General features: G+C 34.9%; 1 protein-coding gene across 3 annotated transcripts in view; it reads left to right on the top strand.

Annotated features, from left to right (window-relative positions):
- The first annotated feature begins 13766 nt into the window (after positions 1-13766).
- The window catches only part of Spice1 (spindle and centriole associated protein 1), a 54014-nt gene continuing 41302 nt past the window's right edge, over positions 13767-26478 (top strand). For all 3 annotated transcript variants that reach the window (XR_010039431.1, XM_063224983.1, XM_063224982.1), the window contains exons 1-3: positions 13767-13882; positions 18013-18111; positions 20396-20443. Coding sequence is in view for 2 of the 3 variants with exons in the window: in XM_063224983.1 (XP_063081053.1) it covers positions 18013-18111; positions 20396-20443 (147 nt within the window). In the remaining variant the exon portion in view is untranslated. The remainder of the gene's footprint in view (positions 13883-18012; positions 18112-20395; positions 20444-26478) is intronic.

Here is a 26478-nt window from a genome sequence, read left to right as displayed (position 1 = left end):
AAAAATCTCCACTGAAAGCTGTAAAAACCACCTCAATAAAAGTGAAGATAGTATTTCAGACCTTGAGGACAGGACTGCAGCCAGTGAACAGGAAAGGAAAGATCTTTTAAAAATAACAAGGAATCAGGAAATAACACTTCAACAACTGCAAGATGATGCAAAGAAAAACAACATAAGATTGATAGGGATTAAGGAAAAAGAAGGGGACAACATAAAGGACGTCAAGAGGATATTAGAGAAGTAATAGCTGAAAATTTCCCAAGCATGAGATCAGAAACCGACATCAGGTTCAGTGAAGCCTATAGAACCCCAAATGGTCATAACCAAAATAAAACTACACCCAGACATATAATAATCACCATCCCAGAAATCCAACATAAGAATAGAATATTAAAATCTGTCAGAGAGAAAAGACAGATCACTTACAAAGGAAAACCTATCAGAATCACAGCAGACTTCTCAGCACAAAATAAAGTCTAGAAGAGCATGGAGTGAAGTATTCCAGATCCTAAAGGAAAAATGATTTCCAACCTAGACTGATGTACCCTGCAAAACTATCATTCAAAATCAATGGTGAAATATGATACTTCTATGACAAAAAACTGAAGAACTTCATGAACACCAAGACAACCCTGCAAAAAATATTGAAAGACAGTTTAGATACACAAAGGAAAAAACCACTAAGCAAAGCAGATAATTAAACAGAAAAGAAAGATAAAGATGCAACGGCAGAAAGAAAACACATCAACAATAAACCAGCATATAACAGTTATAACCATTAATGTAAATGGCCTCAATGCACCAATCAAAAGAAACAGACTGGCAGAATGGATCAAGAAACAAAATCCAACCATATGCTGTCCATAGGAAACCGATCTAACCCAGAAGGATACTCACAGACTGAAAGTCAAAGGATGGAAAACAATACTTCATGCAGCAGGAATCCAAAAAAAAGCAGGAGTAGCCACTCTGTTTGCAGACAACATGAACTTTAAACCAACAATGATCAGAAAGGACAAAGAAGGTCACTACATACTTGCTAGGGGAAAACTCCAAGAGGAAGAGATAACTATCTTAAATATATATATGTCAAACTCCAGAGCACCCAGTTATATAAAACAACTATTAACAGAAAGGAAAAATCAAATTATCAGTAACACAATTGTAACAGGAGACCTTAACACACCATTGACACCAAGGGACAGATCAACCAGACAGAAAATGAGCAAAGAAATAACAGAACTGAATCACACCTGTGAACAAATGGACTTGATAGACATATACAGAATGTTCCACCCAACAACATCATAATAAACATTCTTCTCAGCAGTACATGGGTTGTTCTCTAAAATAGACCATATATTAGCTCACAGAACATATTTAAACAAATGCAAAAGAGTTGAAATCATCCCTTGCATGCTATCTGATCATAGCGCTTTGAAATTAGAAATTAATGATAAAAGATACTGCAAAAATCCCACAAACACATGGAAACTGAATAACACACTCTTGAGTAATCAGTGGGTCACAGAGGAAATTAAAGAAGAAATTATACAATACCTACAAGAAAATGAAAATACAGATACAACTTTCTGGAATCTGTGGGATGCAATGAAAGCCGTCCTCAGAGGAAAATTTATTTTACTGAGTTCCCACATCAGGAAAACAGAACAAATACAAATAAATAACCTGATGCTACACCTCAAACAGCTAAAAAAAGAAGAGCAAGTCAAGCCCAAAGCCAAAAGAAGAGATGAAATTATAAAAATCAGAGCAGAAATCAATGCAATAGAGACTAAGAAAACAATCCAAAGAATCAATGAATCAAAAAGATGGTTCTTTGAATGAATAAATAAAATTGATAAGCCCCTAACCAACCTTATTAAAAAAGGGAAGAAAAAGCTCAAATTCATGCAATAAGAAATGAAAAAGGTGAAATCACTACAGACTCTATAGAAAAACAACACCTATCAACACCTATTTCAAAAACCTCTACTCTAAAAGGTTTGATAACACAGAAGAAATAGACAGATTCCTAGAAACATATGAAGTACCAAAGCTAGATCAAGAGGATGTAAAACTGCTGAATAACCCAATCTCTATTAATGAAATTGAAAATGTAATTAAGTCCTTACTTACAAAGAAGAGCCCAGGCCCAGACAGATTCACTGCAGAATTCTACAAGAAATACAATGAAGACCTAATCTGACACTCCTCAAACTATTCAATGAAATTGAAAGGCAAGTAATCCTTCCTAAGTCATTTCTGGAAGCAAATATTACTCTAGTACCAAAACCCGAGAAAGACCCAACTAAAAAAGAGAACTATAGACAAATCTCCCTAATGAACACAGATGCAAAAATCTGACTTGCGCAGCCCCCCAATGAGACAGGAGACGCTCTTGTGGGTAACAGGTAACTGCTGCTTTATTGAGATGGGTTCTGGCTCATATATCTGACTGTGGCCAATCACAAGCTGCCTATCTGACTGTGGCCAATCACAAGCTGCCACGGAGTAAACATCACTAGTTGCCGTGGAGAAGTTTATTTGGAGAGGGACATAACGCATTGTGGAAGCTGACGTGGCTCTTGGTCCTGGGCGGAGTATGTTGAGCGCCTGCGCCCCACAAAAATCCTCAATAAAATATTGGCAAATAGGATGCAGCAAATCATGAAGAAGATTATACACCATGACCAACTGGGATTCATCCCAGGCATGCAGGGTTGGTTCAACATACATAAATCAATAAATGTAATCCACCATAGCAATAAAGCCAAAAGTAAGAATCACATGATCATTTCTATAGATGCAGAAAAAGTCTTACATAAGGTTCAACATTCATTCATGATAAGAACTTTACAGAAAATTGGAATAGATGGTCTTTACCTCAATATAATAAAGGCCATCTATGACAAACCAACAGCCAGTATCATACTAAATGGCCAAAAATTGAAAGCTTTACTTTAAAGTCAGGCACAAGACAAGGATATCCTTTATAACCGCACCTATATAATGTAGTACTAGAAGTACTAGCCAGAGCAATTAGACAAGAGAGAGAAATAAATGGGTAAAGATAGGAAAAGAAGAAGTTAAATTATCATTGTTTGCAGATGACATGATACTCTACATAGAAGACCCCCTAAACTCCATTGAAAGACACTTAGATATAATAAATTCGGTAATATAGCTGGATACAAAATTGATACTCAGATATCAATAGCATTCCTATATACTAACAACAACACAGAGAGAGAAATAAGAGAAGCCACACTCTTCACACTAGCAAGCAAAAAAATGAAATATTTAGGAATTACTTTTATGAAAGAAGTGAAAGACCTATACAGGGAAAACTATAATACACTGAAAAAAGAAATTGAAAATGATCTCAGAAAATGGAAAGACATCCCTTGCTCATGGATAGGAGGAACGAACATTGTGAAAATGGCCATTCTCCCAAAACTTTTATACAGATTCAATGCAATCCCAATAAAAATACCATCAACATACCTTATAGATCTAGAGAAATCACACCTAAATTTCATCTGGAACCAGAAGAAACCTAGAATAGCAAAGGCAATTCTAAGCAGCAAAGGCAACGCAGGAGGCAGCATAAGCCCTGACTTGAAGTTATACTACAAAGCAATAGTAGTAAAATCAACACCATACTGGAATCAAAGCCGAAGATCAATGGAGTAGGTTAGAAGATACAACCACAACTATAAATACACTTAACCACCTTATCTTTGATAAAGGAACCAAGCAGGTTCACTGGAAGAACGGCAATCTCTTTAGTAAATGGTGTTGGAAAAACTGGTTCTCCATTTGCCCAAAACTAAAAGTGTTTTTAGGGATGTTAAATAGATGACCATATTAATGTTTTTGGTTGGATCATTGAACACAACTGTTTGTAGTCTCACTGTTTGAATGTCCACTTTGTATGCTTTGATTCTGTGACTTGAGCAACTATCTCTAAAATGCTAATGTGTACTGTATTAACTGGTGATTTCTTACTTTTTTTTTGTAGTTCTGTATTACTTGTACCCTTACACTGTTTTGTTTTGTTTTTTCTCTTTTTCATTTTAAATTAAAAAAAAGAAATTCAAAGATTTTCTTCAATATTTTCTTCTGGGAATTTTATGGGTTTATATTTTACATTTAATGACTTCTTGGAGAACATGGCAGATAAATAACAGCAGCTATGAAGGCTCTCTGAGATAGCCAGCTTAGAATCCAGGAATGGTGCGGTGTGAGGAGTCCTAAGCAAGGGGAGATATACCCTGCTGACCCAGGAATGAACTAAGCTGAGAGATACCAACTGGAAATGCAATCCCGGTGCTATAACTGGAACAGATAAAAATCTCAGCACAGAAGCTGGAACCCACTCCTCTGGAAACCGCGATTTGAATTTCCTGCTGCCGCTGCTGTGTCTGAATTGGCATAGCAGGGAGAGAGACATGCAAAAGCTCTGAGAATAGGAATTGGTGTGGAGTTGAGAATGGGACTGGCAGGGAGCCCTGCATCGACCTGCAGTGAGTGAGAGGAATGGGGACCCTTCCATAGACCAGGACGCTCCAACAGAGGACATTCTGGGACTGGGCAGACTAGCTGGAACAGGACGTGGCAGTAACTTTAGTTGCATATTCCCCTCTAGAGCAGGATTGGTGGGGAGTGCTTGGCCTGGGTGACGCTATAGACTAAGACCCAGTAGGCTAGCCCAAACCAGGTCCCTGCGCCTGGCGGTGCACCCTAGCAGTGAAGCCTTCAGTAGGTTGACCTGGAGGGGCAGGCCCAGCAGAGGCTGCCCAGGTCTTTGTCTCCTTAGTACACTGCAGTGGGTGGGAACACCTAGCTGGCGCAATTCAAACAAACTGAACTGACAAAGAAACTGGGCCTCCTATATACGCTTGTATGGAAGGAACAAAAAGTATGGGAAGAGGGAGCAACAAGAAAGGGTCCCTGGCCCCCAATCCTGAGAACACTGATCCAGGAAAGGTAAATGCAAAGGAGAATAGGACAGAAAACATGCAATATCAGACACGGCACCAACAGACATAAAGCAATATCTCCGGAGCCTCATAGACGAGTTCAAAAGTGAAATATGTAACAAAGTAAAGCAAGATATAAGTAGAATAGCTAGAGAAATGCTAAGCACCACCCATGGAAAAACAGATGGTGGAATGGAAGAACAGAAAAAAGGGAGAATTGTTTGATGGAGAAAATAGAGAAAACATAGAATACATGAAGCAGGTTCAAAGAGATTACCAGGAAACTAAAAACTTTATTGAAAGCTGGCATAACAGCTTGAAAGAAACTAAGGATAGATTATCTGAACTGGAGGACAGATTTATAATGTAGGAGCATGAAATGAAAAACTTCTTAAAAATAACAAGGAAACAAACAGCAATAATACAAAGGCTTGAAGATGATAAGAGGATCTATAACTTAAGAATTAAGAATGTAAAAGAAGAAGTAGGGACACAAACAAATGAACTACAAAGGCTATTCACAGAAATAATCCAAGAGAATTTTCTTAATTTAGCAAAAGGTAAATATATTCAGATCTATGAGGCACATAGGACCCCAGCCACCTACAACCCAAACAGAACTACACCCAGGCATATAATAATCAAAATTCCAGTAATCCAATATAAGAACAGAATATTAAAAGCCATCAGAGACAAGAAACAGATCACTTACAAGGGAACACCCATCAGAATTACAGCAGACTTCTCGGCACAAACCATCAAATCACGAAGAGCATGGGGGGAAATAATTCAGGCTTTGAATGATAATAATCTCCAGCCAAGATTGATATATCCTGCACAACTGTCCCTAGAAATTAATGGAAAAACAAGGTCCTTCCAGGATAAAGAGGAACTAGGGGAATTTGCAACCACCAATTCAATCCTACACAGAATACTGCAGGACATTGTAAAAAAAGAAAAATACCAAATCCCAGAAACAGTGGCAGAGAGGCCACAATGAATGGAGCAGAAAGCAAAATGAAGAAGACAAACTGACAACTAGTGACAGAAAAAGAGCTCAACAGAAATGAGGCAGAGAAGATTGCATGGTAGGAACAGCTATTTTGGAGAAAACAAGACATCATAATTTCTAGTGCTGATTTAATATCATCTTGTTTTGAAGTCCCATCAAGTTTTTGTTCTTCTGTCTCCATTGGTCTTAACAGGTTGTATCTTATTGCATTTTATTATATGTGATAATATAAACAAAAACTTTTATAGACAAGGAGATTATACAGAAACCATTGTTCTTTTTCTGATAGTTGGTTCTAAATATCCTGTAATACTGTCATTCTCTTGAGTGGTTTTACATTGTCTTGATATGTTTGGTGCTACAGTATATGAAGTTATACTCAAAGATTTTAAGGAAAGAGACATTATGGTAACTACTTTTATGTCGGGATGTCTTGTGGTGAAATACTATTTTGCTTTAATGGTTATGCTTTGACCTGTGCTGTTTTGTTATTATGCCCTCTTTTATCTCAGTCTCTTTTTACAAAATTATTTACTTTTTAATTTTTCTTTTTAATTAAGTGAAAAATAAAAAAATAGCAGGATACATTATAGTAACCCACTTTGATTTCCTATTAACTTGATTTGAAACCCTGTATAGCCCTCACCATCTTGCTTTGACTGATTTTCCTCTATTCTGCTTTGCTTGATAGTACCAAATTCAAAAGTATAGGCAACAACTGTAAAGACAATAAGATTCATTATGACACCCATTCCGGTTGACTATTATCTTCCTTTAAAGCCCTGTAATGTCTCCAATGTTTTGGTTTTATTCTTTACTGTTTTGTTCAATTTTATTATAACTGATATGACATAGGCAATTCTTTTTAAGATAGCACGAGGCAGTATCATAACCATTGTTGATCACCTTGTATTTTGTTTTTACATTATCTGTTATGTTCATCCTTCTGATTTGACTGACTCTGTTCTGTTATGTCACATTTGGTTTTACTCTTCAAAAAAAAAGTAGTAAGAACTGTGGGAGAAATAAAACTCAAAATGTTTAATTGTAATTGTACAAAAAAGAGGAAAAGAAAGTGCTCTAAAGGATATAACTGCATGTATATTTAAGTGTGTAAGATAGATAACCATATTACTGAGTTTTGGTGGATCATTGAATAGGACTGTTTGCAGTCTCACTGTTTGAATGTCCACTTTATATGCTTTAATTTTATAAGTTGAACAACTATTTCTAAGATGACAATATGTAATCTATTAACTAGTGATTTCCTACTGTTTATTTTTTTCTGAAATTCTGTATAACTTATACCCTTTTTCTGTTTTTTTCTTTTCCTCCTTAAATAAAATTTAAAAAAAGATTTTGCATTTAGTCCTGTGATCTATTTTCAATTAATTTCTCATATATGTTATGGGGTACAGATATATTATTTTTTCATGGTTATCCAATTACTCCAGCAGTAGTTATTTTTTTATTTTTACATTTTATTTTTACAGCGGCAGTTACTGAAAAATCTATCCTTTCTTTACTGTATTAATTCTACATCTTTGTGAAAATTCAATTGTCTGTATGTCTCAATGTATTTCTGAACTCTATTCTGTGTTACTTGTATGTTTACCTACCTTTTGATTATTATAAACTTTGTATGAGTTGTGAGATCTGACTGTAGAATTTTAATTTAGATTACTTACAATTATAAATCAGTTGGGGTGAGGAACACCAAAGAATATGAAGTCTTCCAATCCACAAATAATGTGTAACTCTATAAATTTATATATTTTAAATTTTCTCTCAGTAATATTTTAGAATTTTCAGTGTGCAAGGCTTTCAGACCTTTTTCAGTTTTATACTTAAATGTTTAATATTTTGATGACTTTGTTAAAAGCACTTAAGATTTCCATTTCTGGTAATTCATTCCTAATATGAGGAAATGCATGCAATGTTTGTATATTCATCTAGTATCTAGCAACTTTGCTAAATTTGTTGTTAGCTCTAATGGTAATGTCTTTTCTTTTTTTCAGTTTATATTGAATTTTATACATGGAAAATCATGTCTTCTAGGAGTAGACAGTTTTTGTTTTTGCTGTGCAGTTTTGATGCCTTTTATTTATTTTTCTTGCCAAATGGCACTGACAACAATCTGCAGTACAACACTGAATAGATGTATCAATACTGAACATCTTCGCCTTTTCCTGATCTGAAGAGGATAGCACCTAGTCTTTCACCATTCTGTATGATGCTAAATGTAGACTTTTATAGATGTGTTTAATCAGGTTGATTAATTGCTTTGCTCTTCCTGGCTAATTAAGACTTCTTATTAGTAACAGATACTGGATTTCGTCAAATGTTTTTTTCTGCTTCTATTGAAATGAATATATCTATAGCTAAAACAACCAAACTATGTAGTTTGTAATATGGTCAGTTACATTGGTTAGTTGTCAAAACAAGCATACTTATTTATCCTGGATTTTTAAATATATTGTTATATTTGTTTTATTACAATTTTGCTAAGAATTTTTACATCTATCTTCATGACAAATATTTCTGTATTTCTCTTTAATGCTTCTTTCTGTTTCAGACACTGGGTTAATAGTAGTCTCATAGAAGGATTTAGGAAATATTCCTCTTTAATTTTTTAGCAACATTTTGCAAAATAGGTAATTTTTTTTCACTATTTAATAGAATCTCCTGGTAAACCATCTGGTACTGTATTTTTTTTTTTTTTGAGGAAATGTTCTTAGCTGCAACTTCAATTTTTGAAGTAGATATAAATGTTGTTTAAATTATCTATTTGTTCTTGAGAAAGGATTGGTAATTTGTATGTTTCAAAAAATTTGTTCATTTAATCTATGTTGTTGAATTTATTGCGTTAAAGTTGTCCAAATACTATGTTATTCTTAATTTTTTCTACAGATTAGTTTTGTCTTGATTTATTATATTATTTTCTTATTTTAAGATCTGTAATATTGTCACCTTTTCATTTCTTTTTTAAAATATTATTTATTTATTTATTTACTTTTGGTACTGGGAATTGAACTCACAACCCCATGCTTGCCAGGCAGGCATGTACACCACTGAACTAAATCCCGGGAAAAAATATTTATTTTTATTCATACATGTTTGCAGTACATAAAGATTACATTCATTTTGGTGAGTTGGTATGTGTACAGAACACATCTTAATTCTTTCTACATCCACATCCCTTCTCTTACCTCCTCTCCCTTCATCTCTTGATCCTGTACCTTTTTCATTCCTGATACTGGTAACCTGTGGGAAAATTTGCCTGCTTAATTTGGGTAGAGTTTTATCAGTTTTATTAATCTTTTCAAAGATCTGGTTTTTGGTGGGGTTTTTTGGGTGTGTGTATTATTTTTCTGTTGGATTGATTTAACTTTGATCCTAAGTATTTTAATCTTTCTATTTTTGTTTTAATTTGCTCTTCTTTTCTAATTTCTAAAGATAAAATTTGAGCTCTTTCTTATTTTCTAATATAGGTGTCTAGCTTTGATATATTGTATTTTCATTTAGTTCAATGTATATTTTTTATGATTTGATTGCTTGGTTAGTGACTCTCTTAGTCTATAACAAAATAGTTAATTTTGACTGGGTAATTTAAAAAATAACATAGGTTTATTTCTCAGCTCTGGAGGCCGGTAAATCTATGACGAAAGCACCAGAAGATTCAGCATCTGGTTGCTGTGTTGTCACATGGTAGAAAAATGCCATAGCAGATGAATAAAAGTCCCTTTTATTCCCTCAAGCACTTTTAGAAAGAGACCAATTGCACTAATGAAAGGCAAAGGCCTCCTGATGCACAATAAATTACCTAGTAAAGATTTTATCTGTTAATGTTATCAGATTAGCTATTATGTTTCAATGTATGAATTTCTGGGGACACATTCAGACACTAGTAATGGCTTATTCAGAAGTGTGCTAGCTTTCCTCCAAAGTTGGAGGGAACTTTTAAAGCAATCATTTTTGTTATTTATTTCTAATTTAATTATATTGTGGTCAAAGAATATGTTTTTGTATGACTTGAAACCTTTTAAAATTAGCAGAACTCATTCTACAGTACAGATTATTTCCTATATACTAAAAATTTTGTATACAATTCAGAAGCATGTGCTATTCTGCTAATTATTGCAGGAATATTCTACAAGGTATGATAAAAAATGGTGAATGTTTAAATTTTAAAAAATTATTACAGAAAAGACACACTGCCATTAATCCTCCTCAAAATACCTTCTCCACTTCCAACATACTTAAGTAATCATTCTTGCTTTGTGAAGTAATTTTGAAAGTCTTATGAGTGTCATTAGTTGCATGGTTGTTGATCCCTTGATGTTCCAAACTGAATAAAAACGTCAGCCTTTCATGGACCTTGCAAAAAATTCGTAAGTCATGCAGTGCCAGATCCAGTGAAAATGATGTATTAGGACAGCCCATAATGTGTTTTTTTCACAAGAGTACTTTTCCATTGTATGGCATTACACAGCAGCATTCACTTTATTGTTGATCACACCTCATAAAGACACTCAAAAGAGACTTTCCAAACTACTTCAACATATGACCTACTTCAAAAGTGGCAAGAACAGAGGGATACGCTTGTTTCAAACTCTAAGGGGAGTATTTTGATGGGGATTAATGGCAATGTGTCTCAATTTTTAAATATTTAAACGTCTACCATCTAGTTCAATGACAAGCTTTTATAAATGTCAATCAGGCAAACACGGTTGATGTTCAAGTCCTATAATGTTTCTATTTTTCTATGTACTTGTATTATAAATTAATCAAGGGAAACACTGAAATCTATCTTTGTGGATTTTTCAGTTTCACATCACAGTATGATCATCAAATGCATAAATGTTCAGAGTTAATCTTCTTTTGCATAAATAGTTATTTTACCATTATGTAATGACCTTTTTAATACCTGGCAATAGTTTTTGTCTTGAAATATACTTTATATAGTATTAATAAAACCACTGAAGGTTTCTTTTTATTAGTGTTAGCACGTTACAGCATTAGACATCTTTGTACTTCAAATTTATTTGTGTCTTTAAATTTAATGTGCTTTCCTCTAATAAGTGGGAGTTTTAAACATACAATTTGACTATCTCTTCCTTTTAGAGTATTTAGACCATTTATATCTAATACAATTATTAATAGTATTCCATCATTTCATTTCCCTTTTATTTCTGTACTTTTGTTTTCTCTTTTCTGCTCTTTAATCAAGTATTTGTCTTATTATCCTTCATATTTTTTGTGAGTTTTTACCTATAACCTTTGTTATTTTAGTGTGGTTTTAAAGTGTATAGTATGCAACTTCAGCATGTCACATTAACAGACATTGTAGTACATCAGGAATAGTATAGAAACCTCAAAATAGTCTGACTTTTATGCTCTTGTTAAAAGGTAAACTACTTTTACATATATTATAAACTTCACAATATATTTGTATTATGTAGTAAGAAAAATAATCTTGTAGGTATCAGTTCCAGTGCTCTTCATTCTTTTACAAAGATTCAGATTTTCATCTGGACTAATTTTTTCTATCTTGTTTAACATTTTGCATAGTGAATGTCTACTGCTAATAAATTATATCAATATCTATACACATGGAAACATCTTTATTTAATCATATTTTTAAGACTTTTACCAGACATTGACTTCTAAATTGAAAGGGTTTCTTTCCTTCAATAAATTTTAAACTGCTTTTCTTGCTTTGTTTTTAGTAAGAAATTGATTATTTTTGTTCTTCTGTATGTAACATGTATTTTCCCTCTCTGGCTGCTTTTGGGATTTTTTTTTCATTATCACTGCTTCTGAGCAATTTGATTATGATGTACTTTGATATAGTTTCCTTCATATTTCTTGTCCTTATATTTCATTAAGCTTGTGAAGATGAAATAAGTGGGTTAAGACGTTAAGAGAGCCAAAGTAGTGATGGAAACTTATGGAAGTTCTCATTAATTGAGCTTTGGCAATGAAATGGAAATGATGATTGTTAGCTGAATGTTATGGTTCGTGTCTAGATGTCCCCCCAAAGTCTCATGCAGTCATGAGGGGCAGGCTTTTGGAGGTAGATGAATTTAGAGTCTGTGATTGGTTCATTCTGGGATTGAGAGTGTAGGCACTACACCCATCTTAGGGAGGGTGGCCTGCATACACTAGAAGTGAAGAAAAGAGGTTTGCTTCTCCCTTTCACTCTCATTGCTTTTGTATTTTCTGCTGCCTGTAAACTGTTGCCCCTCTGCCACACTAGCCTCCCTTGGAGACAGCCGATTATGGACCGAGACCTCTATAAACTATGAGCTAAGTAAACCTTTTATCCCTTAATTTTGAGGGTTGTGAATTTTGTCTCAGTAATAAGAGAAAAGTAACAGATACTGAGACTGAGGAGGAAGAGATGTTGAATATGAGAGAAAGTATAAACCTATCATCTAGAAGAGTGGGAGAATAGATGGTTCACAGAGCTATAATAAGATGTTCAAGCATCTTTAAAAGGCTACATACAATTTGTGATCATGCTGGGAATGATGGTGCAGCCCTGTAATCTCGTAAGTGGGGAGGCTGACACAGGAGGATTGCCTTGAGTTTGAGGCCAGCCTTGGCTACACAGTGAGTTCAAGGCCAGTATGAACTGGATAGCAAAACCCTATTTAAAAAAAATTAGCCTGTTGCATAGTGCTTGCCTGGCAAGCCTGAGGGAGTTTGATTACTGGTCTTCCCCTCCTCCCAAATTGTGATCATGAATTTAAAGGCAGTGTAGGTGTGTGTGTGTTTTTCTACCAGGTTCAGCTCTAAAAGCTCAAGAACTTGGTTAGTGTAAAGTTAGGACGGCTAGTATCAGAAATCACCAAGTGATTACAGCAACTCAGAAAGGAAGACAGAGTTATAGATGTCAGCAAGGAGATGACTATATTGATTAACCACTAATATCTACATCAAACTTCCTGAGTGAAAAGTATTAGAAGGCAGTTCCTTGCATCTAAAAGGAACTAGTAGTAGGTAGAATATGTATTTGATTTATGTACTGATGTTTCTAAACATTAGAAAGCCAGAGTCTAAAGGAAATTGTGTTGTTGGAGAACATTAATCTTTGCTTAGAATGAAGTACTGCATAGTCCCTCGTATAATCCATAAGGTGCCAGTTGAACCCTATTACAGCAGCCTCCCCTTACACAACTACCCTATTCTCTCAACTATAGACATAGTTTACTTTTTTCTGTCCTTTGAATTTGTCACATCTTTACACATGTGGTTCCCTTTACAGATATGCTTTTTCCTTTGTAAGGATACTCATCCTTGCACCTCAGTTTTCTTGAGAAATTCGAATATTCCTTTAATAAACAACATAGCTCTTTCTTAGCAGTCATCATTCTTTTAAGTATTATATTTGTACCACTGATAGTTTTCTATTTGCTATAAGCTTCTTGAGAGCAGGGACCTTGCTTTGATTTAGTTCCCACTGAACCCAGCGTAGTCTCTCGCATAAAGATAGATGGTAATAAACATTCTAAAACAAACCAATGGATGTGAGAACAAATATGGGTGATATGTGAAGCCTGGTAGGGAGAGCAACACTTTTGATTTAGAAATTCTCGAGGCACTGGCTGATGCCACATATCTATCCAGTTATACTTTGCCCAGAAAACCAGAGTTCACCAAGAAGCAGCAAACCCCTGGCATTCACAGTCCCAGAACGCCAGCCGGTCTTTAAACGACGCCTGCGCACTGAGCTCACCGGAAATACGCAATGGCGTGGGGGCGGGGCTGCGGTAACCCGGCAACAGCCCGGAAGCTGTGGACTGTTAACCTGTGGCGGGCTTCGCCGTTCTGGACCGTGAGGTTTTTGTCCCAGTGGAGGCAGCAGCTGGAAATCTGCCAGGCAGGTTGAGATACGCAGCAGACGCTTGCAGTCCCCATGCTTACCCAGCTTTAGAGACCGACGCTACCCCAGGGTGGGGAGAACGGAGCTAGCATCTCTTTGGCCCCCGGGGACCCAGGCGCGGGTCAGGGATCCATGTACCGAGGGCCTCAGGGACAAGTTTCGAGAGTGCGTGCATTTCAGAGTATTTGTCTAGTGCGCTTTCTGCAGGAGCACCCCTGTGTGCATATGTACACCGCTCTCGGATGCGATTGCACGGAGCTAGAAGATGGGGGTGTTGGATTCTCCCCATCGGAGGGGCCAACTCTAGCAGGAGAGAGATAAACCACCCAGCGCACGCTGGGTTGCAGTCGATCTTTTAAATCGGTGGACTTCAGGAAGGCATTCCTAAGAAGGAGCTGTCTGAAAGTTGTGAGGAGTTAGGGGAGTAAAGCCGATAGAAAAGTGAGTGAAAGTCAGAAGAGGGTTGCAAGCAGAAGGAAAAGAATTGTTGGACCTGTGTGCCAGGGCGAGAGCCTGGTTTTTGTGGGAGCCGTGAGACAGTACTGGAAAGATCAGTCGGGCCGAAGAGGTGGGGCGAACTCTGAAGTTGGATTTTTCTCTGCAGCGGGGTGCCATTAAAGTCTTGAGGAAGGAAGTAAAAGCTTGAGGTCTATACACATTGACTTCTGTCTGGGTAGAACTGATGGAAGGGACAGTGTTTGGAAAGAGCCTTTATTTCTTTTGATTAGCGTCTCAAACTAAACACGGCAGATTTTCAGACTGAGCTTTTCAAACTCCTCATGCTTTCTCCCTTGCCTGGAACATGCTTTCTTTCCCATGTCTAACTTTTACTCATGCTTTAGCTTTCATCTTAAACATTTCAGAGAGAATTAAGGCGAAGAGAGAGACTTTCTTCATTGTGTAGGAAAAGATATTTCCATGGCACATGAAATTTTTTTTTTTAATTGTAATGGCTTGTTTAAACTGTAGTTGTGTGACAAACTCAAAAGGCTACCAGGCCATAGGCTATTATACTTTCTTGCTATATTTGGTGCCTGGCTCTTAGCAAGTACTTTAAAAATATTTGTTGAATTAATAGGTGGGTGAAGTGAGTGACTGAACGAGTGAGAAGGAAATCAATTAGAAATAATGAGCACCTGGACAAAAATACACCTCGTAGATGTAGGGATGTGTGGACAGATATTTTAGGGTTAGATATTCGCTGTCATTAAATATTCTCCTTAATATAACTCTAAAGGATGCATTATTTGCTGTACTGATTAACACACAGTTTACCATTCTTTGTTTCTGCAGAGATTGGAGGTCTAAGTGGTTAAAAATCTAAATGATTAAAATAGGTTCTTTGAACAAGTCTATTTCCCATATCTTTCCAAATTAGAGCCATATTGTGATATAATTTACATACTATAAAATTTATCCTTTAAAAAAATTGGTTTAGAGTTTTGCAGCCATCATCACTATCTAATTCTAGAACTGAAAAAAAAGCCACCAGAAGAAATCCTGTATAGCCACAGAAGTTATTTTCTGTCTTCTCCTTCCTCTGTAATCTGATAGGCTTAATCTACTTTTTGTCTATGGATTTGCCTGTTCACGACATATATAAGTGGCATCATGCAACTCTATGGCCTTTTCTGTTTAACTTTTCTCACTGTAATATTTTCAAAATTCATCCATGTTGCCTCATTTATTATATTATCAAGTAATGTTCCATTGTGTGGATATATCACATTATTTATACATTCTTCAGTTGGTGGACATTTTGGGTATTTCCACTTTTTGTCTATTACAATAATACTGCTATGACGATTCATGTACAATTTTTTGCACAGACTTATGTTTAACTTCTCTTGTAATATACCAAGGAGTGGAATTGCTAGGTCATATGGTTCATTCTGTTTAATGTTTCTGAGGAACTGCCAGACTTTTCAAAATGCTTACACCATTTTACATTTCCATCAGCAGCTATCACAAGATTCTAATTTCTCCACATTCTTGGCAATGTTCGATATTGTCTGTCTCTTTTATTATAATTGTTCTAATGGGTATGAGGTATTATCTCATTGTGATTTTTATTGGTATTTCCCTAATTATGTGGTCATCTTTTTGTGTGCTTATTGGTCATCTGTAGTACTTTATTTGTGATAATGTTTATTCAAACCTTATAATAAGGTCATTTTAATTTGCTTTTATTATTCATTATTTACTTAGCTTGGCTTGTTTGAAACAGACTCTCACTATGTAGATCTGGTTGCCTTTGAACTTGCTATGTAGCTTAGGCTGGCCTGTTGCTCGCTCTGCTCCTGACTTAGCCTCTCTAGTGCTGTATAACAGGTCTGTACCACCATGCCAGGCCCCCGGGCCATTATTAATTTGGATGCTTTTATAGTTGAGTTGTAAGAATTGTGTATATATTCTGGATATAAATCCTTTATCAGCTGTATGATTTACAAATATTGTCTCTCACTTCATTGCTTGTCTTTTTCAGTTTCTTAATTGTGCCTTTGAACATAAAATTTAAAAATTTTGACGAACCCCAATTTATTTTCTTGTTTAGTTGCTTGTGCTTTTTGTGCCATATCTAAGAAACTGTTGGTTAACTGAAGGTTCATAAATATTTATGCTTATATTTTCTTCTAAAGTTTTATAGTTTTAGCTCTTACATTTAAATATGATTCATTTTAAGCCAGTTTTTTTTCTGTGATATGAGGTAGGAGTCCAACTTGATTCTTTTTCATGTGAATATCCAATTGTCCCAGCACCATTGAAAAGACAGTTCTTTCTCCACTGAATTGTTTTGACACCTTTGTTGGAAAATAAACTGACCATAAATGAAATAATGTATTTTGGCTTCTTATTTCTATTCTAGTCGATATCTTTTAAAATCATATTTATGTCTCTGCTACTTACTAATTGTCTGAACGTCACATTAATTCTTTGCCCTTTAGGTTTTTTTTTTTGTCTCTAAGATCAGTAATAAGTAGTATTTCCTGAAGTTACGTGAATTGAAGAAGATAATATGTGTAAAGAGCCTAGAACAGTGCCTAGTTTATAATAAAAAAAAGTGTTGGCTGATGCTGTCATCAGCACTGCCTCAACTATCATCATCATCCTCACTGTCATAAAACTTGGCAGGCGGAGAATAAGTGAGGCACTTGGCTCCATCCATAGCTCTGCAAACAAAACCCAATTGCCATCCCCTAGACCATCTGTGACTTACCTCCTCTGCTGTACTGTAAACTCTGAAATTGGATACCATATTCAGTATGACTGATGAGAGAGTATAGAGGACAATGGAGATGGAGGGAAAATTCTTGAGAAACATCTGTGTTTAGGCTTCTTTATTACAGTAGACTAAATTATTTTTTTAAATAGGGAATGTTAGACTAGGGGTTAACTGCAAAGTTCTGTAATTATTTCTGTAGGTAAAGAACTTCTCAGAATAGTAGTCGTGTACTATATGTGTTTTTAAAAAATTATACATATAGTAAAATCATGGTGTTCAGGTTCTGTAAGTCTTCTAACTTTTTATAGTGTTTAGTCCGGTGTCTTTAGCATAGTTATTTTAAGAGTGTCAAGATAATTTTGGTAATTTACCAATTCTTATTTAAAATCAGTAATCACCCTTATTTATGTCATTTGAAAGTCTGACAGCCCACTTCATGTGTTCTCTAATGTTTAGCTTCCTTTAAAGTAAGCACATATGTAAATGGTAGTGACTTGGAGTATTAGTGATTGGAAAAAGAAGCTAATTCTCTTTGACTTTCCCTTTCTTTCTCTTTGTTTTCTTAATATTAGCGTGTGACTGGCATTTTCACTAATTGTGATTTTGTGTGACTGATGACAAAGACCATGACTATTGTCTTAGCTATCTGCTAAATTGCTGCTTTCTTAGAATTCTTAATTAAGCAAATAAATTTAAGTTATTCACTTGAAACTTGTATCTGTATCAGTTTCCTATTGATTGTAAAATAAAAGAATCAAGTATTTTGATAACCTATTCCTTTCATGATGCTTAAATTTTTCTTCTGATGTTTTAACTTTGGTTTTCCTAGGTGTCCTCCCCGCCCACCCTGTAATGCATAATTACCACTTTTTCTTGCATTTAAAAATTTTGGTATTATTCCTAGATGTCATTGGTCAGAGTGAACCGTTACTGTCCCCGAGGAGGTGGGAAAAAAGCATTGAAAGTAAAGAAGAAGAAACCTGCAGTGAAGCAAGAATGGGATGTAAGTTCATGCGGTGGGTTGGCAAACTCTAGCTTTACTCTGGAAGATAGGCATGATGGTACAGCCCTGGTCACTCAGGGTGTGGTTCTGAATAGGGCTCAAAGTGCCATTAACAAAGTGGACTGGATTTCTGGGCGTGTTATATCCTTGGTCTTGGGGAAAAGAGCAGATTTCTTTGGGGAGTTACTCAGAATATCTGCCTAGGCTATAACTTCTAGCTCCTTTGGAAAAGAATGTTGACGTCATAATTTGGTGGAGAGTGTGTCTTTTACAAAAGTCCTTTCACCTCTGCTTTGACTGAAATCTCATGGCTTTAAGGCAAAACTAGTTAGTCTCTGTGAACATTTTTGGTACTTGTTTTAGATTTGTCCTTAGCAGCCGGTGATTCCATAATTTAATTTTGTGGGTGGCATTTTTGACTGAAAAAGTGGGTGATCTTTGTTTTCTTATCATTTGAATTATTTGCTGCTTACTTCTCTACAGGCTGGTGAATTTCACAGTACAAGATTCTCTTAAAATATAAAATAAGTCTCAGGTATCTGGAACATGTCTTACTTGGCTTCTAACTTGAGTATAACCTCTTACTATCAAGGAGATTTATTTTTTGCATTCTGAATTTTTGGTTTGGATGTGAGACTTGGGTGCCTTTGCATTGAGAAGAGTAATTATTCAGGGACCAGTTTAGATTTTGGATTTGGAACTTTCGAGATAGTGACCAACCACCTTTGCAGTATCTTGGGCAAACTGACAACTTCTGAAAGTGGGAAAAAGAGACTTGCCTGTCTAGATCATTTTATTGTCATCTGATTGGCAATAATACTTATGGTAACACAGTATTGTCCCCTTTGTAGTGGTTAGTTTTGGAAGCTCAGTATTTAGCTATTGCATACAATTAAATTAAAATCTGTAATTTACTTTTTATTATTTCTAAAACTGGAAAAAAAATCTGTCTTTTTTGGGAAGAGATACTGGGAATCAAACTCAAGACTTTGTACTTGTTAGGCAGGCGCTGAACCACTGAGCTAAATCCCTGGCCCGCCAAAAATCTGTCTTTTAAAAGTAGACTGAAATTGGAAAATAGTTATTTACATGAATAGTAAGTGATTGAGGGGAATTCTAAGTGATTCATACTGTTTTGCTAACAATAGTGAGGTACTTTCTGAAATGACTCATATATTAAATTTAAAGACAATTTGAAAAGAAAGCGCTAGTGGTATTGATGGAATTATATTTTCTATGAAAACTAATTCCAAGCATATCATTTCTTCATGTGCTTGCATTTTATTAGGATTACTACAATCAATTCTCATGTGCTTATAGTTGTATTTTGTACCTTCCTAAATTGTCATCTAAAGAATAACAGTTTTTTATGTAGAAAAGCTGTAACCTAAGTATAATCATAGCCAAGACGTTTAGTCTTGAATATGCCTAAAACTATTGTGACTCGGTCTCCTTTGTATCTTTTACCACTTACAAGTAAAACTGTAACTCGTTTTATTTCCTGCCTTTCTAAACCTGTGTAGCAAAACAGGAATACTGCTGGTATCTCCTGGAGCTGTGCAGTGTGGTAGCCTGGCCATGCTGGTTAGTGCATTTTTGCATAAGTAACTATTTTCACATTTTATGGAATTAGGCAGCGTGAACACACTTAACCACTTAACAGTGTACCCTGAGGGTCACTTGAGCGGTGTGTTTGTTTATGTGCTATCCTGAGTATCAGTTGGACAGGAGTCATTTCAACCAATTGATTCTTGTATTGAAAAACTTTAATAAAATTGTTTTTATATTTTCTGTTATTTTAGCTTATGAAAATTAATGAAAGAATAAGCTATTCTGTATTTGGTTATTCTGTGTTGAAATAATTGGACTGGTAATGAGTTAATCTCATATCATATAATAGGTTCTATGCCACAGATGTTTGTGGATATAAAGTGAACCTTTCTATGGTGATCATACTATGAGAAATTTTATAAGAATCCTGTGATTCCATGAAATACAGTTTAAAAATCATAAATTTAGTTAAAGGTACTCATTTTGAATACATGATACTCTTTTTCCTTGTTTTAATATAATTGAGTGTGTATTTTCTGTAAGACCTAAAATATGTTATTTTCTGTGGGACACCTAACAATAACCTGTGGTAATATTTGTATGGAGAATATTGTTTTCTGGAAAGAGTTTTTGGTTTCAGGATTTTTAATCCATTTTCAGCTTTATAATCTGGTAAATGCTAATATTCTATATGAAACTTTTTTTCTTAAATAAAGGTTATCTTGTCTTTCAGAATACTATGACTGATCTGACAGTTCATCGGGCAACTCCTGAGGATCTGGTATGTTAAGTTTTATTTGGTATTTGATTTCAAATCTTCAGAATAGATGCTGTAATTATTCCTGGGAATTACTTGTTATGTTTTCTCTTGTTTATATTTACATACAATCAAAAAGCATGTTCTCTGGACTTCCCAATTTTACCTTGGTGTCAGTATGGGAATTTCAGTTGATAGGTTTGCGTTATGATACAGATCTCTCTAGTAAAGAATTGTTCTATATATATCTGTCTTTTCCTATCTACAGATGCCTTATGTATTATTTCCTTTGTTTTCAAAAGTATTGGTGTAGTCAGTGTAGTAATTTATCCCTTGACTGTGTCATGTGTATTTTTTTTAAATACTTTATTGGTTAATATTAAGAAGAAAAGGTAAAACAAATTTTCACAACAAAATAATGAAAAAGTAACAATTGTTGATAAATTACACATCATTATCTTTAGTCACTCAAGTACAAAATATGGGCATACAAATTTCTTCAATCAATATTAGCACAACCTTTCCTATTCAGTGAACTAAGTGACACTAATGGTATAACTAACTTGCATTTTTTTCTTTTCCCTTCTATCCTTTCTCTTTTCCCCTATCTTAGTTTCTTCTTTTTATTGAACAGTTTCCTCCCATTTCACAGTGACTATTGTATATTTTGAACCTTATGGTTTTACATATGTCACTGTGGTGTGAAGTTTTTCAATCCTTCTGGGAAGATACACAGAAGGGGAATACCTGGGTTGAATGGGACCTCTAATCCTAATTTTTTGAGGAATCTCCACACTGATTTCCACAGTGTTTGTACTAGCCTCCTCTCTAACCAACAGTTGTAAAGGGTTTCGTTTTCCCTACAGATCCAGCAGCATTTTTATTGGTTGATATTTTTTTTAAAAAATTAAATAATTTTTTAATGAATAAAGGAGAGGATGAGATAAAAGGGGGCATAACAACATAACAGTACAGGTTAAAGCATGACACTTTCAGCAACCTAGTGCTTCACCACCAAATAACCCGACTTAATAGTAGTTACCATAGTGTCTTTTTCTTTGAAATATTTGAATATAACTTCATATGCTATAGCATCAAACATATCAAGACTGTGTAACACCATTCAAGTGGATGAAAGCATTGTAGAGTATTTAGAACCAGCTAACAGAAAAAATGATCAATGGTTTCAATATTATCTCTTTGCCTATGACAATTTTTGTTTATACTACCACATACGATAAAATCCAGCAAGTTACAACATGATAAAATCAATGGAGACAGAAGAACCACAGTTTGGTGCGGCTTTAAGACAAGATGGTATTAAATCGGTACTAGCTGTTATTATGTCTTATTTTCTTCAAAGTAGCTGTCCATTGCAGCCATGTGTATTTTTATATCTTAGTCACAATTCATGCTGTTTAGCCTCCAAATCTTACTTTGCTTTTTTATCCTGGTTCAACTCCTGCTTTTTAAAAAGTTTCTACTGTGGATTTTTTAATTTAAAATACTAGGTTTACATAGCAATTGTACTTATTTACATGGTGTTGTGATATTTTGTTACATGGTTGCCTTGTGTGCTGTTCAAATTAGGGCAAACATGTATCTCTTTAAACATTTTATTTGTGGTGGAAACACTCAAAATCCTTTCTTGATTTTTTTAAGTGCACCCTATTGTGCAACAGAATACAGGATTTAAAAAACAGCCTTGTTATATAATTCATATATCATAAAATTTCCATTGTTAAAATGTATACTTAAGTTTTGTATATTCAGAATTGTGCCATCATCACTACTGTCTAATTTTCATTACCCCAAAAGAAACCTGTGTCGTTAGTAGCCCTTTCCTCTGCCTATTTTCTCCTGCTCTGTGGAGTAACTAATCTACTTCCTGTTTCTGTAGATTTGCTTTTCCTTGATTTTGCGTATAATTGGAATCCATTATGTGGCCCTTCGTGTCTGACATCCTTTTATTAGTGTAAAGGCTTCATCTATATTGTGGCTGATATTGGAATTACATTCCTTATTATTGATGGATAATAGTCCATTGTGTGAATATGTTTTATTTATTGACTCATTTTTTGGACATTTGAATTGTTTCCATTTCTGAATAATTGTAAAGAATGCTGCTATGAACATTCATGTACAGTTTTTGTGTGAGCATATGCTGTCACTTCCCTTGTGTGTTTACTAGGAGCAGAATTGCCGGGTCATATAACATCTCCATATTTAACGTTCTGGGTAACTTTTCCAAAGTGGCCACATCGTTTACATTCGAGCATCATGTATGAGATGTCCAGTCTCTCTGTATTAGGATTTTGTTCAAAAAATTTTAGTTCTCCTAGTGGATATAAAGTGCTATTTCTTTTTTGGTTGGTTGGTTGGTTTGTACTGGGAATTGAACTCCTGACCTTAAGCTTGCCAGGCAATAAAGTGCTATTTCATTGTTGGTTTCATTTGCAATTTCTTAATCAGAAATGATATTAAAAAGATGCTAAATACCTTTTCATATGCTTATTGGCCATTTGTACTATCCTCTTTGGAGAAAGGTCTGTTTAATGTTACAGTCTTTTTAACTTGGGTCATTTGTGTTTTTATTGTTGAATTATAATAGTTCTTACATTCTGAATACAAGTTTCTTTTTAATTTTAAAATGAAAAAAAATAAAAACAATGATACAGAGTTTCAAAACAGAATATTGGGATTAATAATGGTTAAAGTGTTGCATATTGTTTTCAAAGTAGTTGTTCTCATTATATGAAAAAAGTGATCATACAGTGAAAGCATAAACCATTCTTCTTGTTGGACTAACAAAGATTAGTAGTATAATTATCTATCCTGAGTGTGTGTGTGTGTATATATATATATATATTAGTATATATATACACACACGTATTCACACACATACATATATTATATATATAATATATATATATATTATTTTCACTTCTTTTTCTCCTTTCCCCATCCCAGTTGTTCCTTCCCTTTTTAGCCATATCTTCCCCCTTCACTTTTACAATATTTATTGTACATTTTGAATCCCACTAACTCACTTTTTTAGACTAAGGAGATAACATTATGTTCACTTTTGTGACTGTTAACTATTTCACCCATAAGCATGACCTCAAGTTGTATCTATTTACCTCCAGGAGCCTTGAGATTATTCTTTTTTATAGCTGAGTAACTATCCATTATATTAAAAATGCCAGGTCTTTCATATCTGTTCTGTGGTTGATGGGCAGTCTACCCCTGTTTTTTTCTGGTTCTGTGTTGCATGGAGCATTGTTTTCTCTTCTCTAACTTCCAGTCTGTAAATTGTGTTTGTTGTTTGCAGCATATTGATGAACCTTGTCTCTTGACCCACTCTGCCCATCTTTCTTTTTATTGGTGAGTTGAGGCTATCGACATGAATGGTTATGACTGACTCATCTCTGCCGTGCTGTTTTCCTGCTGTTGCCTCCCTGCTTTTCCCTTCATTCAGTTGCTTGCCCCTCTTGGTGATCCCCTTTGTTGCTATTCCAGGAACCGTGGTTATCTTTATCTTTTGCTAGCATATCCTTCAGTACTCTTGGTAGGGTTGGTTTGGTGGTCAAATTCCTTAGTTGTTCTTTGTCATAGTAATGTCTTGTTTCTCCATTAATTTTGAAAGATAATTTTTCAGGGTACATCAGTCTGGGTTGGAAATTGTTTTCTTTCAGGACTTGAAGCTCTTCATTCCAAGCTCTTCTGTGTTGGGAAGTCTGTTGTGATTCTGATGGGTTTTCCTTTACAGGTGATATGTTTCTTTTCTCTAATAGCCTTTAATAGTTTGTTCTTGTGCTGAATTTCTAGAATCTTGATTGTTATACATCTGGTGTAAATTTATTTTTGGTTATGGCTAGTTGGAGTTCTATATGCCTCTCTTATCTGTATGTCAGGTCCTTTTCCCTTGCTTGGGAAGTCTTATGGTCATACATTATGTCAACTTGGGAAGTTTAGAAGTTTAACTGAGGCACTCAACTGAAAGCCAGGGTCCATCCTTTGTAAGAATCTTTAACCTGTGTAAGAGGTGAGCACAGAGATTTTGTGAGTCTTATTCCTGCTGGGGGAGGAGGGTACTGGCTGTGTGCAGTATAGGGAGAAGAGGCTCACCCCTTTGCTGTTATTGCCTTGTTGTCTTCCGCTGCTTTGAAGTATTGCCCCTGTGCCAGGTGCCACCTTGCCATGGAGGTAGCTGATTGTGTGCTGAAACTTCCACAAACTTTGAGCTAAATAATCCTATTAACTCCTTCCTTAATTTTAGATGTTGGGTATTTTGTCACAGCAACAACAGAGAAAAGTAGCCAAGGAAGTTTTCTGCTACTACTTCTATAAGTAGTTTTTTTTATGTCATTTGTTTTGACTCCTGCTTTTTTGCTGACATCTGTCACCTATTATTGTTAAATTATTATTATTATTATTATTTTTGGGGCCACTTTGCAGCCATTGAATTGTATTTCCTGGTTCTTTGTTATTTTTAGGAGAACTTTCCTATTGCAATCACTGGCTGTAATCCTGACTTCAAGATCTGAAAGTCTGTCTTCAGTTTCATTCAAGTGGTTTTGCCAGCTTTCAATGGAGTTTTTAATTTCCTGGATATCGCTTTGAGTCTGTTTCATGCATTCCACTTCTTCCCTATCATCTTGATCATTCAAGATTTCCATTATTTTCCCAGCTCCTCTTTTTTTCTTTTAAAATCTGTCTTCTTTAGGTATGCTTAGCAACTCTTTTATTATGTTTATACTTCTCCCCTGAATATAAATTTCATATGACATATGTGATTTACAAATGTTGTAGTTGTCTTGTTACCTTTCTTGTTTCTTTGTTTTTTTTTTTTTTTTTTTTTTTTTTTGTTTTTTGCCCTCTTTTTTGTGCTCCTGGGGATTGAACTACATCCTCAAACTTTTTTAGTTTTTTCATTTTGAGACAGAGTCTTGCTAAGTCACTATATTGCCTAGAGTAGGCTCAAATTTCCTGTCTTCCTCCCTCAGCTTCCCAAAGTGCTGGGATTGCAAGCATGTACCACCCCACCCAGCTTTCTGTTCACTTTTTTGATGATGCCCTTCAAGTATGATCATTTTTAATTTTCATGAAATCTAATTTATCTTTTTACAAGTTGTGTTTTTAGTATCAATAAAATATTACTAACTTATTGTTCACAAAGTTTTACTTACAAGTTTTCTTCTAGGAGTTTATAGTCATAGCTCTTATATTTAGGTCTATGTTTATTTTAAGATAATTTTTGTATATGCTGTGAGGAAGGGAGTCCAGTTTTATTTATTTATTTTTTTTAGTGGATATCCAGTTGTCTGAGGATCATTTGTTGAAAAAATTATTCTTTCCCCATTGAATTAGCTGGCCAGTCTTGTCCATAAGCGTACGGGTTTATTCTGTACTTTTCTTGTCTTCCATTGATCTATGTGTGTCTGTTCCTATGTACTTCCACTTTATTCGGCGACTATAGCTTTGTGGTAAGTTTAAAGCCCTGCTGTTTAAAATTGCTCTGCTGTTACTTCCTGTGAACTTCCTATCTAAATAAAGCATTGAGTATATGCCATGGTTTGCATATCGTTTATCTTTATATGGATGTGCCCAATCTCCTTGAGCAGGTGCTGTTAATACTTCTTAAAAAAGCAGGAACTATATTTTAAAATACCTTTGTGGGCCTAGAAGTTTTAATCCTACTAGGTCTACCAGGTAGTCCTTAAATATTTGAGGATAATACCGATGCTCAATGGAATGTACATTTTTTATATGAAAAGTTTCAAATGCAAGTGAAATATAAAGAACTCTCATGTTCTTCTGTATGTTCTTCACTTGGAAATAATATTTATTAAATTTTGCTATAGTTGCTTCCATTTATCAAACTGTGTTCTTTTTTCACTGAAGTATTTTAAAGTGAATCCTGGAGAACATACCACTGTTGTACATATATATTCAGTTTGCATTTTAAAAAGTAGAGTTTAAAAAAGCATGTTTATAATAGCATTATCATACCCACAAAAGTAAAAGTAACTTTTTGTAATATTTAGTCCATATTCATA

The sequence above is a fragment of the Cavia porcellus genome, unplaced genomic scaffold (assembly GCF_034190915.1).
Source record: "Cavia porcellus strain 051 isolate PalLab524CR breed Dunkin Hartley unplaced genomic scaffold, mCavPor4.1 scaffold_15, whole genome shotgun sequence".
Lineage (NCBI taxonomy): Eukaryota > Metazoa > Chordata > Mammalia > Rodentia > Caviidae > Cavia > Cavia porcellus.
This window is presented reverse-complemented; position numbering and strand designations above follow the sequence as displayed.